Source organism: Triturus cristatus, chromosome 9, assembly GCF_964204655.1.
Source record: "Triturus cristatus chromosome 9, aTriCri1.1, whole genome shotgun sequence".
NCBI classification, from domain to species: Eukaryota; Metazoa; Chordata; class Amphibia; order Caudata; family Salamandridae; genus Triturus; species Triturus cristatus.
The window spans coordinates 125,665,913-125,683,071 of record NC_140592.1 but is presented as its reverse complement, the minus strand read 5'-3'; the positions used below and the strand labels follow the sequence as shown (position 1 = coordinate 125,683,071).

General features: G+C 40.5%; 1 protein-coding gene across 6 annotated transcripts in view; it reads left to right on the top strand.

The window, feature by feature from the left end:
• Positions 1-17,159, top strand: part of CHL1 (cell adhesion molecule L1 like) — a 463,163-nt gene that overhangs the window by 426,605 nt on the left and 19,399 nt on the right. For 4 of the 6 annotated variants that reach the window (XM_085624521.1, XM_085624522.1, XM_085624525.1 and 1 more), the window contains 2 exons: positions 2,561-2,722; positions 11,393-11,524. In XM_085624521.1, coding sequence (XP_085480647.1) covers positions 2,561-2,722; positions 11,393-11,524 — 294 coding nt within the window. The remainder of the gene's footprint in view (positions 1-2,560; positions 2,723-11,392; positions 11,525-17,159) is intronic. The other 2 variants (XM_085624524.1, XM_085624523.1) reach the window with 1 other exon arrangement.

Genomic DNA, 17,159 nt, shown 5'->3' with positions numbered 1-17,159 from the left:
GGGGTCCCACATTGGGTTTGAGATTTTCCTCTACTGATATATATTATTGTTTTCACACTGTCTTCAAAGCCTGGAATAGCATCCCATGGTCTCAATATGCAGCTTGTTGGTCTAGAAGCCCATGGTTTTCAGCAAGCTAGGACATTCAAGTATTAGGCTTGACTGGAGATGCTGCAGTTGTGGATTGTAAAATTATGCTATGCTATGGGATTTATAAAGCAAATGGCAACCCATAGACATCCCAGTGCTAGTTGAGAAAAACTGCTCCACTAAGGCCAGATGTACCACCTGGAGGGTCAATTCTTAAAAAGCCAAATCTTGAAACGTTTTTGAAAGCACAGCTCATTGTCCATGGATCGAATGGCAATTGGGAGGGAATTCCAGAGTTTGGTCACATTAAGGCTAAAGGACCATCTTCCATTTCTAGCTCTTCTATTTGTGGGGACGGGCACCAGGTGTGCATTGGTAGATCTCAGTAGTCTTTTGGGGATGTAGGGGATGGCAAGCTGGTGTAAAATAGGAGGACCTCACACATGAAAGGCTCTATCTGCGGTCACATTGCTTTGTTTTTGCTTTTACACTTGACCAGAATAGTATGTTTGGCACTTATGTATTTGATTGAATTTTTAAAATGGGAACAGAACTTAACTGTAATGTTTAAATAAGCCAGACATATTTAAACATCGCCAGTTTAATCGAATAATTGTGAAAATGTTTTAAGGGGGCCCCATCACTTTTTGTTTCCACTGGAGAAGTATGGCATTACAAAGTTTGAAGACCACTGGTTTAGTATATAATACTTCTCAGTGGCCCTTGGAGTTCAGATACTGAGTGTGAAAGGATTGTTGAAGTCTCAGATTTTGGTTTTGACAATGATGTTGTCTTCATCAGTGATACCATTGTCTGATATATTATATTTGATTGTGATCCGAGACAGTCACATACTGGATGTGACAGCATTGTTGGAGTATAAGACACTTTATTAGTCATTGGTTTAGTAGATGCAGGTATGTTTTTTGTGGCAATGCCATAGTCTGGCATTTTATGTTTGAAAGTAATCCTGAGGTCTTAGTTACCATGATCAACATTTATCCTGTGGTCTAAATCATATCTGACAGTGATCTCATCTGAGTGCAGTAATGGGTCTGAGATACTGTATTTGACAATCACAAAAGTTTCTTTTGAATATCATGTTTTACAGTGATGCTTGTGTCTCAGACAAACAGTCAGCTGTGATCCCAAACCTGATAAGATCTTACTTGAAGGTGATACTGACCATGATCCCACTTTCTAAAATGTTGTGTTGTCAGTGATCCTGGAAACTTTAATATGGGTTTCAGCAGTGATCCGTTGACCCAGTAATTCAGATTTTCAATATGCATTAATTAAATTAACACTGCAATTGTTTTCCTCAGGGTGTCTTTTGACACCAAATGAAATTCAAACTGTAAATGTGATTTTTAGAAAACCCTTTTAAGCTTAATGATTATTAATTTGTTGATATTGTAAGTAGGACTTAAGACAATGTCAAATACTGTGACTAGAGGAATTAATTTACTGCTTCATACTAATATGTTAAGTATTAATTTGGCCAAATATGTTTCTTTATTGTGAATGATTTTAAAATGTATTCTAAACTTGTATTTCTAAAAGATTATTTTTTTAGAAAGATTAATTTACAACAAAATGTGTGATGCTCAGTCTTTAGATATTGTCCTTTATTTGTAATTTTGGGCTCTCAGTGTGAGTTTCACATATATCATGTAAAATAGTATACACACTCAACATTATTCCTGGTGCCATTCATATTTGGGTAATGAACATCAGATATTTGCTGTTTAAAGCATTATTGAGTGTCTAAAATAGAGTTTGACATGACTAATGTAAAAAATGTTCTGAGTGTGAAACTATGATCATCAAGTACCTGTGCTCAATGTTTGATTATTTGAGATGTCTTCTGTCACATGTTCATTTCTGCCAGTGATGGGGCTCATATAAAAAATATGTTTTCCCCAAGAACATTTTTATTGTCATTCCAACCTGTAGTCACTGATCGAAGAGTCCAAATTGACACACGTCACAGTAGATATTACGCAGCGGTGAATCATCTTTGCAGATTGATGTTGAGATGGTACTTTGACTTGTTAAAAATACCTTCATATTATATTATACATAATCAGTGTTTGTAATGGTTAAGAGATAAAGTACTGGTATACTATTTAGTATCTTCTAGGATCTCATGAAGGTAAACAGAAAAATAATTTACTAGCTTATAAGGAGAGGACTGTTTTTTTTCCCATGAATTATGTTATTTTGACGTGTTAGGTTATTTAAAATGTTTTGTAATAGTTTGTCTTTCTAATATATGTTTTTATGTTTTAAAAATGTGTAGATGATATGAAAGCTAAATAACCAGCCTCCTTCTCCCCTCTCAAGAGAATGCAGCTTGGATTGCTAATACACACCCTGGTCTGTCGCTGCTTTGCTTTCTGCTGGTTGAAAATGTTATGTGGAAAGCTTGCAGTAAAATGCTTGTGCTCTGCTTCTATACATCTCATAGGCAAAGAGATCTGGAGGGTTTCCGAAGCCGGAAACGCAGCACACACGTTTCGCCCCGTTGAGGTACAGGAGCCGGGATCAGATTATACAATCCATCTAGTGACAAAGAACTGGGTTGATAATGGTAGCATTTTTGAAGATGTAATTGAGACAAGGGGAAGAGGTGAGAAAAGTTGACATTTTAGACTCATCACATTATTCAAAACCCATCTTTTTCATATTTTTTTTAACAAACCTTCTGAAAAGGTATTAGATTTGGGAAACACTCTTAATGTAGTGAGTCTCGTTGAAGACTAGTTAACCAAATGTATGAAGGGAGATTGTGTTGCCTTTAAATAGAAAAAGACATAATGCTACACAAATCACTGTCACCTTAGGGACTTTTAAGTTTCCAGGTAAGACTTATTTTTTGGGTTCCCTGATAGTAAAAACTTTGGATTTTATTATATGTTTTCTAATAAATAAAGCCCACATAATGGCAAGTAACATTTGCAAAAATAGGGTTCACACAAAATAAGTTGAAATATGTCTTTCGAGGCCCCCAAATATCACACTGGGCAAACAGAGTCAGTCAAAAGTAGAGATAGGCAAAAAGAAAAAGAGATGATCAGATATAGAAATAGACAGAGGCAAGCTAGAGAGAGAGAGAGAATCTGAGGACACAGGCAATTGCCCATTTTACCCTTGTCTTATAATGTCTTTGACACAAACCAAATGCTCTTATGACATTGGCTGAGGTCTTGTACAGTTGTGTTGGCCAAGACCAAATATACCTTATGCTTAAATCTCCTAAGATATTGGTGATCTTTTTAAAAAAGCATTTCATACTGAAATGGTGTTAAAATATACAGTTACCAACTTCATGTAAAGTATCTGTAACAACAGTCCAAAGTTTGCATCAGTACTTGCATCACTGTTGGAACTGAACACTCCCTTACCTACATCCATTTAAGTCGAAAAAGGCCTGTGACTGAGTGGTTGTGGGTAATGAATAACATGTATCAGAACAAAGACTAAACCTGTAAAACAACTACAGACTAAACATTTTTACAAATATTGAGAACATTTCTCCAGAGAAGCATCTGCAAAGGTAACTACTTTGTTGAATTTCCAAATAGAATTTCCAGTCACCATGCCATCCACACAAAAATGTACATTGAGATTTTCAAATGATACAGATGTAGCCAGTGTATTGTCTAGGGACGTAACAGGTGGCAGGGTCGGACCTCTTTCTCTGCTGGACATACCCACCTACCGTGCAATTTTCCATTAAAGCCTCAAGTCCTATGTGGTGCAAGGCCATGAAAAAATACATCTGTGGTGCCTAGATTAAAAAAGCGGAATGCTTTAGGGTGCTTTGTTTATCTAGGCTGTCCAACTATGGAACACTATTCACCAACACATAGAGTGGTAGGAGGCCCACCTAGTATTTGTAAAAAATCTAAAAACTCTCCTTTAATCAGAAACATACCACATTGTCTAATAGGATACACATATGTCTTGTAGTATTGCCCTGTTGAGTAATCTCAGTGTGCTCTCACTTTTTAGGGGACTACAGATGCAATGTAATTTTACTTTAAAGAATAGTAAACATAACGTAACTAATCCTAATTTTAGCTTGGTGCGTGTATTATGTTTTCACCACTGTGATGACAAAAATGACTCTTACATCATACTTTTGTGTGACAGTGTCCAATGATTTTACACTGCCTATGAAGTATAGAGACCTTTTTTGACCAATAATGATATAAGCTTGTAAACATTGTACTGACTGTGGGGTTAATATCCGTATTTATTACATTAGAACGTGAAAACAGTAAAAGACTGCATCACAACTGTCTCTGCTGTAATCAACACAAAACAATAAAAATGTCCTGATTATAGTAGAATTTTAATTCACTAATTCCAATTTAAATTTAATCAAGGGTGCTGAAGCCCTTTTATATGCTTCCCTGCAGATATGTACCTGATTATACAAATTCTCCTTATTGTAAAAATGGAAGATTTCATTCTGCAGGACACTCTCACCTGCACCCTTTGTTAAAGGAATTAGTTATTTCATTTCCTATATGTGTCCCCTTAGTGTTTCAGATAGTGGTCCATTCCCCTGATCCCCTATTTCTATCCCCTACCCTGATTAAATATTGCAAGTCCTCTGTGTTTCTGGCTGCCCCAATCCTGTTAGGATTTGTAGCTTACATTTCTTTGAAGCTCTGTCACTCCCGGCATGCTCTTCTGCATTTGAGGTAGTAATGCAGGGCCCATTACTCACAATTCTGTCTATTTTTGCAATTTGCTTCCTTTGCACCTGCATTTTGTGAGTCTGCTTTAGCATGAAAGACTACTGCATGTTTGCCCTCCCTTTTCATTATTTTAACACCATAGACTAGAGAAATAGTATAGTCATTTGTAAATAAATGAACCTGTAACATTCACTTTACTTATGCAATTCTTAAATGTGATGTATAAATATTTTTATTTGTAACTGTTTTGTTATATAAGTGATTGCTGATGATTTTTGTGAGTGGAAGGTGGTATGATAAGCATGAGTTGATGTTCATTAATAGATTGAGTTGAACTTAGTTGTGAGTGTGATTGAATGGTTAGTTTTTGGAGTGAGTGTGTGGCTATTGATAGTTTAGCCTAGTGCTTAGTGTTAGTTGCAAATGGTTGGTTAGCAATATTCATGAGTGGTTGTTCAGCAATAAGTATGTATAAGTGATTAGAGATATTTTCAAGTTAAATGTGAATAATTGTTGTGAGCAACTGCCTATTCAGAGGAGTAAGCAGATAACTAGAAATGGGTATGGCTGTTGTGGTATTAGATGGCCAAAAATGGATTTAGTTCAATGCTCAATGGTTAGTGCCAGTTGTTAGTCTCTGAAAACCATGAGTAGGGATCGAGAGATGGGTGTTGGACGGTGGTCAGTAATAACTTTGGGGAATGCCCTGAAATTAAATGAATTTTTCACTACTGGTCCAAATGTTAAATATATTGCCTGTAATGAAGATGTGATGATAGTTGCTCAGTGAAAGGCATGATTTGAAGTTCAATAAATACTGTTGGTGTGCCAAGTCATAGGTTTGAGAGCATGACAGCTACTGATCTCAATTTAATGAGCAGTTTTGTTGTATTTGATGAACAGTTGCTGCTTTACTTGAATGATTGGGGACAAGTTCCAGTTGGTACTCTCTGAAAATGATGAGTAGGGATCAAGTGACAGGTGTACCATATGGTGAAGGTAGCCAACAACAGATTGCTGCACCTGACCTGTGTTCTAAAGATTTGATTATCAAACATTCAATTTTCTAGGTGTGTGCATGCACTACGCACACCTGCTGCCAAGGTGCAGCCCTTAAATCAAGGTTAGAACAGTAATACCAAGCGTTGAGGAGCACCATTTCAAAAGTAAACAAAAAAGTCCCAATCACATATGTGAACTATGAGCAAACCTTGCCTTTCTTTTCTTTTCTTAAAAGCGTCACACGTATAAAGCGAAGACAGCCAACGTGTTTCATCCTTAACAATGGACTTCTTCAGGGCAAAATCGATGTAAGAATATGACTTTTCCAGGTCGAGTGCATCAAATAAACTTCATTCATAGTTCTAAAAGGTTTCCTTCATCAGTTGTCCCAGTCCATATAAACCAATGTTCAAGTCCCAAAACGTTTTCTTTGTTATCCACTCCTCCATTGTTACTTAATTAATCAATCTCCATTGATCCTCAAGTAAGGTATCAGCTACATAGGACAGTCGGCCCAATAATGGCACTACAATTGGTGCTGAAAGTCGTACAAACCCATCCCTGTCATGACCTATGAAGCAGTCTTCATTCTGCATCCTTTATACGAACTGGAACAACTGGGACCTGGAACAACTGATGAAGGGACCCTTTTAGAACTATTAATGAAGTTTACTTGATGCACTCAACCTAGATAAGTCATATTCTTACATCTATTGTGCCCTAAAGAAGTCTATTGTTATGGACAAAACATGTTGTCTGTTTACGCTTTAAATGTGTGACACTTTTAAGAAAAGAAAATAAAGACAAAACTGGCATATTGTTCATATATGTGACTGGAACTTTTTTGTTTACTTTTGAAAAGGTGCACCTCTATGCTTTGTATCAAGTGACGGGTGTTGGGCGGTGGTCAGCGAAACTTTGGGAGAATGATCTGGAATGAATTGTACACAGTAGCAAATATAAATAATGATGATAGATGAATAGAAATGGGGATGTAAGTTACTCAGTGAAGGGCATAATTTGAATGTTCATTAGATTGTGTTGATGGGCCAACAGTAATATTTTGACAGCTATTGATGTTCTTTTAATGAGCAGTGCTGGTGTATTTGATGAATAGCTGACTGCTGCATGATGCAGTAGAGAGCTGAACATAGTTGTTAGAGTAGAAGGCAAGTGTTGATCGTACATTTAGAGGCTGTGATTAGAAATTGGTAAGTGGTAGGTTTAAGTGGAAGTGAATTAAATGCATAAGTAGATGGTAATTGATATGGGTGAGATGAATCATGAAAAGAGAGCAAGGCTGTGAGTGATGAATATTAATAGATGGTCAGTGACTGGTATGAGTAAATGGTCCATGCTGAGCTCAAGAAACTGGCAATAAATAGTTTCATTTACGGCCAGTTACTGCAGTGAGAAGATTATCAGCGATACGCTCATCAAATCAAGTTTCTGGATGGCGCACTCAAAACTGTCACATAATCATCCATTTGAAACTATCAATGGCCATGCACTCATGGCATTCAGTGGTCATCAACTCATGCCTACCACTGATATCCAATATCCAAGGCAAGCGACTAAGCCAGGCAGAAACCACCACTCTAGTCAGGGCAAGGGAGCTACACACTGAAGATTACCCCTGCACGAGCAGTCAGGCTTATCCCAGAGGCAATATGTAAAGCATTTGCGTAACACACACACACACACAGCAGCAACACACTCGGCACACCACAAAAGAAACTCCACACAAGGTTATATAGAAAAATAGCCTTTGTATTATCCAAAACACATTAGAATCATAATTGCAAAATATACACTGTGCTAACTGACACCAGGTAGAAACTCACAGAGGCAGAGCTGGCCACAGGCAGGCCAGCATGTAGGTACCCCCCAGGAAGCAGCAGCTGGGTCCTACGGCAGTTCCTCCTGTTGCCCAGCAGTCCTTCGCCCCAGCACAAGTACAAGCAAGCACACCAAACATGGGGTCACAGCCCCAGTACTTATAGTACATTTCTTCTTTGTTCTGCTGTGGCACAGGGCTTGGGGGAGCCAGTCTCAACTGGTTCTGGGGGGTGTTGGAGCACTCTGTGTACAGTGTTCACACCCTCCTTTGTCAGATTGGGGCTCAGTCCTTAGACACACCACAGGGGGGGCGAAGCCAGCATTCACCTAGGCAGGCAGAGACCTTTTCAGGGTCAGGGGACCACTCCTCCCACTACTCCAAATGCAGATCCCCTATTCAGCCTAGCGCTGACTCACCCTGCCCTTCGTGGAGCCACACACACCTGACCAGCCCCTGTCACTCCAAAGCCCGACATCCAATCCACATCAGGCAGGCAGACACATAGCACACAGAAATGCCAACTACTAAAAGTGGCATTTCTAAAATACTGATAATAAATCTGTGCACACCATAGTGCAACATTTATTATTACTATTCCAACCATACCAAACCTGACCACGCTGCTCCTCTCATATCAGGAATTACCACTGAAACACTTATCAGGGAATCCCCAATGCATTTCTATGAGAGGGCAGCCTCACAGCAGTGAGAAACCAAAATGGCTGTTTGTCACTACCAGGACATGTCACACATTTAAGGTCTTTTTCCTACAATGCACCCTGCCCATTGGGCTAGCTAGGGTCTACCTTAGGGGTGACTGAAATGCAGTAAAAGGGGGGTCACAGATGTGGCACACACTTTACATGTCACGTCACAGAGGCACTAACACTGCACACACAGGTCCTGCAATGGCAGAGGCCTGAGACAGGTTTGAAAGGCTACTTTGGTGGGTGACGCAATCAGCGTTGCAAGCCCACCAATAGCATTTAATTTACCGGCCCGGGTATCTGAGATACCACTTTACAAGGGACTGACAGGTAAATTAAATATGCCAAACAGGTGTAGAGCAATCTTACAATGTTTACCACAGAGAGCACATGCACTTTACACTGGACAGCAGTGCTAAAGTGCCCAGAGTCCTAAAATCACCAACACCATGTCAGAAAAAGGCATAGAGAAAGGCAAAAAGTTCAGGGATGACCCTGCAAAAATGGCCAAGTCCAACACTAACTATTTACTGAAACCTATGCTACAATAATCAATTGTCTTGTTCAGTATCTATGCACTCACTCCTAGAATTGACACCAATGTGTGAATCAGCGATGCCATCACAGGCCCAATGCAGTATGTAATTGAGACAATTGGAGTTGTTAATGTGAACAGTGGGACAATGTCTGTTTAGAATAGAAAGGCAGTGATAAGAGTTAGTAGGTCAAGAGTGACACATGTAAGTCAATCATCAGTGAATGGAGTCAATGAATAATTAGTCTGAGAAAATATTTATTTATGTGATGAGATAGTGGCAAGTGAAAACACATGATCATTGATCATTGCCAGGTTTGAGGTTATGGCCAGTATTTGGTGTTAGTGCATATAGGGCCTCATGTAGGTAGCCAAATACCGGTCGGTAACGGCCGATTTTCAGTAATTATACCGTTACCGACCGGTATTTAGGCTTTTGGTATGTAGGGGGACAATTTCTGTATTCGGAATTTACCGAATCGGTAAAATTACCGATTCGGTAATTTTACCGATTCGGTAAATTCCGAATACAGAAATGAGATGTAGGGGGAGTGTGTGGGTGATGTTTGGAGTCGGTATTTACCACCAACTAATAGTTGGTGGTAAATAAAGAATGGATGTGGAAATGCATTTCATAGCGCCTACAAGTGTGCAATGTGGCAGACATACATGCCCTTAGGGCATGTATGTGTGCCACATGTGCACACATGGCCGATTCAGGGGTGCAACAGGGTGTCAATGTGACACCCTGCCACCCTTGCATGTGTTCCCCCCATTACCGAATCGGTATTTACCGATTCGGTAATGAGGCATACCTTCCCATCAATGGGAAGGTATGCCTCATTACCGAATCGGTAAATACCGATTCGGTAATTACCGAATTTTACTGAATCGGTAATAATTACCGACTCATTACCTACATAGCATTTACCACTTCATAAATACCGAATCGGTATGATTCGGTATTTATGAAGTGGTAAATGCAAGCCCACCTACATAAGGCCCATAGTGTTTTAAATTTAGAGAGTCAGCTACATGTGTTAGAGCATTGTCACTGGCAATTGTAAGCAAATAGGTGAATGGTGGTGTTAGTTGTCCGTTAATAGTAATTGGTAGGTGCAAGGTAATGGTGAGCGATTGAATGAAACTCTCAGTGTGCATTGTCAGATATCTGTAAGTGAAAAAGTGTTCATAGATGTTAACAGGTAGTCCGAAAAACACAACAATGGGACAGTTATGTGAAGCCAAAGTTCAGTGAGTGGTCATAAAAGTCCTGCCATAAACGTGCAAAACTAGGCAGTTATGTATTTCAGCAAACATTTAGGGATTATAGATAAATGTGAGGAATGTGCCATCCACCAGTGATTCGCAAAAGTGGACGGTCAGCAATTGGTGTGAATAAATGCACAATAATTGACCAGATAGGATAGTACATTTTGTTGAAAGTCCAAGCAGGATGTAAGAGCATGGTTAGTTATTTCTGTTGGTTAATAGCTAATGAATTGTGTGAATGAATATTCAATGATAACATGAGCAAATGTTTGATAATGTGACTGTGTCACTTGTCAGTTGCATAAGTAAATTATCAGTGACGAATCTGGTAAATAAAGAGTTATCGCTGTGAGAGGACAGTCGTCGTTCAGCATGTGATAGTTCCTTATGGGTGTGAGTTAATGATTTGTGATGGGTTAAAGTAAATCATGGGTGACAAGTGCAAGATATCAATCAGTGATGAGCATCAACAAATGATGGATGAAGGGTGTAACCAAAGGGGTCAGTGCTGGTTATGAGTGGATCCTCAAAATGGTTCATTTATCAGTGATTGATACTCAGTAACATGCTTATTTAAGTTGTCAGTGAAGAACATAGTTGAAAGGTCGACATTGATTGTATTGATGAAGAAGTGATTTGCAGTGATGTGTGTGAGTTGATGGTCAGTGCGTAGTTTTAGTGAGTGGTCAATTATATCTAGTATGTTATTTGTTTAGGTGCACTCAGTGATAATGAAGTTAATTACCTTTGATTAGTATAATTTAGAAGTGGGTGATTATCAAGAGTGAACAATAAGCATGAGTGTATTATCAGTCATGGGTATGAGTAAAGCGTGAGTGAATGGAAGTGAGTGGTTGTGCTGTAGCTGAGTGACTAGCAGTATTTTGAATGAATGTTCTCTGGATGGTCAATCATAGGCTGTTACTGGTTTGTGTGTTTGGACATTGAGTTAATTATTGGCCAGTGATGGTATATGTCATGTTCTTACTCGATGGACAAAAATGTGTGTGATAAATGAGTGAAAAGACTGAATAGATGATCAGCAACTGGTGTGTGTGTGTTGTAAATGGTACGCATGAGTGACTAGTTAGTGATGTATGTGAGTAACTGGTTAGTGATGAATGAGTTAAATGTCAGTTATTAATAGAAGTGAATAGGTGCAAGGTGTCTGGGTTATTCTGCTATTTGGTAGTTTATCGATTCACATTCTTCTCTTTCCCATCCATTGATCCAGCATACGCAGAGGTCTACGATGGAATCTCCACCCAGGGATGGTTCATTGGACTGATGTGTGCAATCGCGCTGCTCACTTTGGTACTGCTCAGTGTGTGCTTTGTCCAGAGAAATAAAGGCGGCAAATACTCTGGTAAGAAATTCTGAAACCTCGTTCAATAACCCAATGTAAGTTTTATCTATTGATTCTGAAAAGTTCTGAAGGAATGCTGTTGCATCAGCTTGGCACCATCAAAAACTGTAACAGTCATGTAGGTTGCAACACTGTGATAAAATCAACATCTTCTGCCTTTGTTCTGTCAATTTTACTGTGGTCCATTTTCTGATACACCTGAACACAAAATATGTATTGCATTATATTCTCTAAATACACACCTATAGCACTGCTAAAAAAGTATAAGGTGCCTCTTGCATTGATTAAACTGCGACCACTAAAGTCAGAAATGTCACCAACGCAGTCCCCTTGACTTCCTTTGGTAGTTACATTACATTACAGAGCACTCATTATAGCCATAGGAGTATCTCATTACTTTTTGCAGTGGGCAACAAATCAGCATTGTCAGAAGGTTAAGGAGCAGCATTGAACATCTTTTTGAAATTAGCGTGCTCCTCACAAGAGCGTATGGAAAGGGGCAGTTTATTCCAGAAGAGTGGTGCTAGATAAGAGAACGATCTACCACCTTGTCTCGCTGTTCAGATTTGTGGGATCTTTAGTTAGCCCAAACGAGAATATCTCAGCAATCTGGAGGGCTAATAAAAATGAAGTTTATAGTGTAAGTAGCTAGGCAGGGCCTTGTTTAGGGCCTTCTCGGACACCCTTACCACAGTAGTGACTTCACTGTCCACACCATAGTGATTAATTTCACCTGTTCCAAAGCATCGTCCCGTGTTGCATGTAAAGTGATTCTTAAAATGAGGACCGATCCGTATTCAAACGATGACCAGGTGTCTGTAGAACTGCCTCTAATTGTGCATCTACTTCTGCAGTTAGAAATGGTTCTAGGGTTCATGTGGGAAAAAGGTAGCGTGTTATGTGTTTGATTTAAATGTCTATTACGGGCCCATTATATTTTACATTTTGTAATTGTGGTGTAAGGCCCTAAATGTTGTTCCTTCCTTTGCAATCATTGATTAAGTCATGTGCACTTATGTTTATTGTCATGAAAAATGTGTGCTACATGTATCATGTATTTTGATAGCATACTTCTACTTTAGATACTCATATATTAAGTTACGGGCAGATTTATCATGCACTTATGTCTCCCTTGCGCCAAGCAAGAGGGCGCAAGGGCAACGGAACAACTAACTAAGATTTATCAAGCCATGCAAGGTCACCTGGCATGTCCAGGTGGGGCTTGATAAATCTAGAGCAACGCAACGCAACACAAATCGCTGCTTTACATTACTCTGCCCCAGGAAGGCATTCCATGGGTGGAGTGTGGGTGTTCCCATGCATCCACCCATGGATTTGGGACATTCCCAGATTTACTATGAGTGGTAGACCTGGGAATGCGTCAAAATGCTATGCCTCCCCAGGTGAGGCGTAACAAGGAGAAATATCTTTATTTCTCTTCAATATTTCCTCTTTCCACGTGTGGTGCATTGTGCAGCACACAAGGAAATAGAAAAATGCCTCTGAGGATTGTTTATTTGCAGGAAGGTGTCCCTTCCTGCACAAAAACTATCCTGGTTACAACACAGGCACCCTTGCACCATGGTTCCTGCGTTGACGCGAGGCAGCATATTGGGTGCCAGCAGATGGTAAATACAGGAATGTGCCATATAATGTTAAATAAGGAACATTCCTGCCCTTTTCTTATCCAGCACAGTACTGAAACAATAGCCCTTGCAGCCCCAGCGTTGCACGGGGACATCGAGCTCCAGGAAAGGGAGGGGGCTCTGGCACTGTGCACGGGTGGCTGGCCTGAGTCCTGAGAGCTCCTGACTGGGTCCAGAGTGTGTTGGGCCCCCTCCATGATCTTGGCAGAGGGCCCCCCTCAACTTTTATCTTGCCACTGATTCCCCAGCAGGGTGGCTTGCTGTCCTGCAGGATATTTTGATAAATGTTACCCTTAATGTGTGATACTTAGAGAAAACGGATGGTGGCTTTTACATTAATACATTAAGAATCACAATGGTACTTTTCCTCAAAATATTGTTAGGAACTGTGTTCAATAATTGGTCTCAGCTATTTCAATGAATGAGCGAGTAGCTTTTGATTCCACCAGTAGCACAGCAGAGCAGGTCTCTGGCTAATGCACCAAGGTTAACATTCAATAACATAAGTGGCCACATAGAAATAATCTAGGACTTGTCCTACAAACAGGCTCTGAACTGCAATGAATGAAGTTCTGATATGCAATAACATCTAAATACTAAATCCTCATAGAATGGCAGACATTTGATGCAAATATGTTTATTAGCTAGAACTAGATACAAAGGGAACCATCACAAATGTGTTGCCAACTTTGACAGTTTTACATGCTCTTAGTTCATGATCGTTTATATATGAAATATTTTTTTTACATTTACTCTGCTAAAATTAGCTTCAAATAAAGACATACAAAAACCAATATTGATTGTTGTGTACATGTGCACTTGGGAAAATCGTGTCAATAACTCACAACCATAAATAAATCAAGGAAGTGTCTGATGTACCATTCTCCCTCACAAAAGCAGGGAAGTGCAGTTTTCACAACAAATGGTTTTGGAATGGGAATGAAATTTGTGATGCGACCTATATACTAAAAGGTTTCAGCGCAAATTGTACATGTGCTTGGTTAGCAAAACAACCAGCCAAATTAATAATAATTAGGTAAATCATAGTCTGTGAAACCATGTAATTGACTGCAATTAAGGAATGGAGGCAGAGCCGGAATGGGAGTTGTCGGCGGGGTGTGCGCGGTAAACTCTGCAGCTGCTTTTGTTACAGGGTGGCGACCCCCATCATTCCAGCCCACAGATATAATGCCCGGTGACCGCTACGGCCAGTCCGGCCCTGAATGGAGGTCTGCATGCGACAGTAGATTCTGTCCTTCTATTTGCATTCCCAAACAGAAATAGTTTGTTTGAAAATAATCCCTTGTCCATTAAATGGACCAAGGTGCTTTAAAAAATGTCTTTCTTTCTAAAAATGATGGGCCATAGTATCAAGGGCATTATCGCCGCTTGAACGGCACTTTTTGCCGATAAAGCGGCGATATTTTTATCGCCCTATTAGCAAGCCTGCGCTAACATGCGTTAGCGCACGCTTTCCGGCATTAGCTGCCGTTTTATTTATCGCCTTGCATGCCAGCGAAATGTATCACTAATGACATGCAAGGTAGGCGTAACATACCTAAATTTCCCGGAAAGAATCACAAACAACACTTCGCTGTATTATCAAATCCTGACTGAACATGGCCAGACAAGGGAGACTAGCCCTGATCTCGGCCACAGACAGCAAATAGGTAGACCTCATGCTGCATTATTAGCCCTTACTAAGTACAGAGGTGCCGTTGTCTTGTAAAGGGGGTACATTGCAGTGCATCACATCATCATCTAGCCTGTCACCTAACATTAAGAATATTGCTTATAAATTAGCAATAAATAGTTGTATCTTATACCTGTGATGTTAGCATTCACTATACCCAATGTATAGTTTGTGAACTTTCATGCAGCAGAGTGCGAGGCGCATGCCAAACAGGGGGTTTTCAGGCCTCATTGCTCGTTAGCTGCAATATAATCCCCGCTAACGCACCTCTAACGCACGGACTACATGCTATTGCATGTTTGTCTATCGCGTGTTAGTGGGTGTTTTCGCTTCCTTTCCCGGACACCATAGCATGTTATCGACTTCTTAATAATACGTCGATAAACATGCGAAATGTGTCCAGGAAAGGAAGCGATAAATGAAATGCGGATGACTTTCACTGGCGATCATCATCGCCTGTTCTAGATAATATGCCCCAATGTTTCCCGTTTGGGAAGACGTCGGTAATGTGGCACCACCTACTCCTCAAATGCTGCCACCCCAATTTCCAAAGAGAAAAATATCCTACCAATCTGAGATTACGATCTACTAATTCTGCAGTACCAGTGTTTAATCGAAATTTGACCATATTACATCACTCTATTAGCTTATCTGACATTTGGCAGCCTCGATTGTCAATCTCTTTCAGATGGATATTTCTAACTGCAGATTCTTCAACTTGTGAATATCCCCAGGTGCCAGATTGGATCCTGAAACTGGAAAAGCAGTGCTCCTGCATGTCAGCAGGTGGCGTTGGGTGGACTCCATGCTACTTCGTTCCACCATGCAAGTGATGACTGGAGCCACATATAAGCACCACTCATGCGTGCTGACGTCAGTTTCTTCAGACATGGTTCCGCTTTTATTTAATCTATTTGAGATTTTTTCATTATGACTTATTTCTCCAAATCTATCAGTGTGCAAAAGACCATATAAGCTCCAGAAACTACAGAGTTTAAACCATGTAGGGACTGTCTCAGACAGATGTCTCTGGTAGATCCCGACTAGGTGTGCTTCTGGTTTTCTGGTTCAGCGCACAACTTTAAGGCCTGCGAGGACTGTGCCAACTGATACCAAAGGCAATCCAAGAACGCGAGGCAAAGCTTTTACGTGACAAAATAGAGCCTGACTCCATGCATGTCCTGATTCCGGTCAAAGTTGAGAGTGCAGATTTGCTCCTGCACCTAAAGTCATTGCAGTTGCAGGTCTTCATTGCAGTCAAAGTCTTTAGGTAAGTCCAGGTCCAAGAAAAACACAAAAAGTCCAAGTGGGACTCAATCACCAAAGACAGCACATGCGCATCACTGTGCCATTTGGTCTTGCTCCCGTCCCCCCTGAGAAGCAGATTTCAAACCTGGTCCCAATGCACCTTGATCTTCTGGGTCCTTAGGTGATGTCAAAGCAGGTCGAATTATTCAGGGAGGACATGCTGCCCATCTTCAGCACTCTTCTGGCCCCCTCTGCTGAACCTTCCAGCCCAAGGATCATCAGGCAGATTACTGCTGGCAGATTTGTACTCAGTGCCATCTCTTCTTCTGAAACCCGCTTCTTGTTCCACATGGGCATTAGTTCTGATTTCAGTTGCAGCACCAAAATCTGTACCGGTAACTTCAACGTCAATGCTGAAAACCAATTTTGCCACTGCTGGATGAGGATCCACATCCAAATGTGGTGAAAACTCTGAGCTGAAGTCGTCCCAACTTCGACCGCATGCCAATCCTGGTATAGCACAGTCAAATACTAAATCCTTCTGACACAATACCAGCACAGTGCAGTTTTGCACAGACATTACACCAGCTGTTTGGCTCAGTCTCCGAAGAGAGTCAGCTATTTGGAGACAATAATGGGAGTGATGAGATGAGTTGATCTATGCTGTGATGCTGAAAACTGGTTTGTGGATTAACTGAGGAAAGTGCATATTTTGCCTTAGTCATCAGAAGAGCTGCTGAAGTTCTTGACATGCACCGCCTCACTATAGAGGAAAAAAACTAAGGCCTTCACTGAGGTCCTTCAGCCTGGCCAGGCAGCACTGATTGTTTAGGATTGACAATTGGTAAAGCTATAGTGTTTCAGCTCAAGCCATAGATGAGAGCCATTGACTTTCCCAGGGATATCCTTCCCTTATGGACGTGCCTTTTGATGGATCTGTCCTTTTTGTTGAAAAAGGGCAATCAGCCTATGAGTGTTTTGAGTGTTGAGTGATGAAGAACTATTGGACAGGTAGGTCCACCAGGATGGGCATCTCGCCCCATTTTTC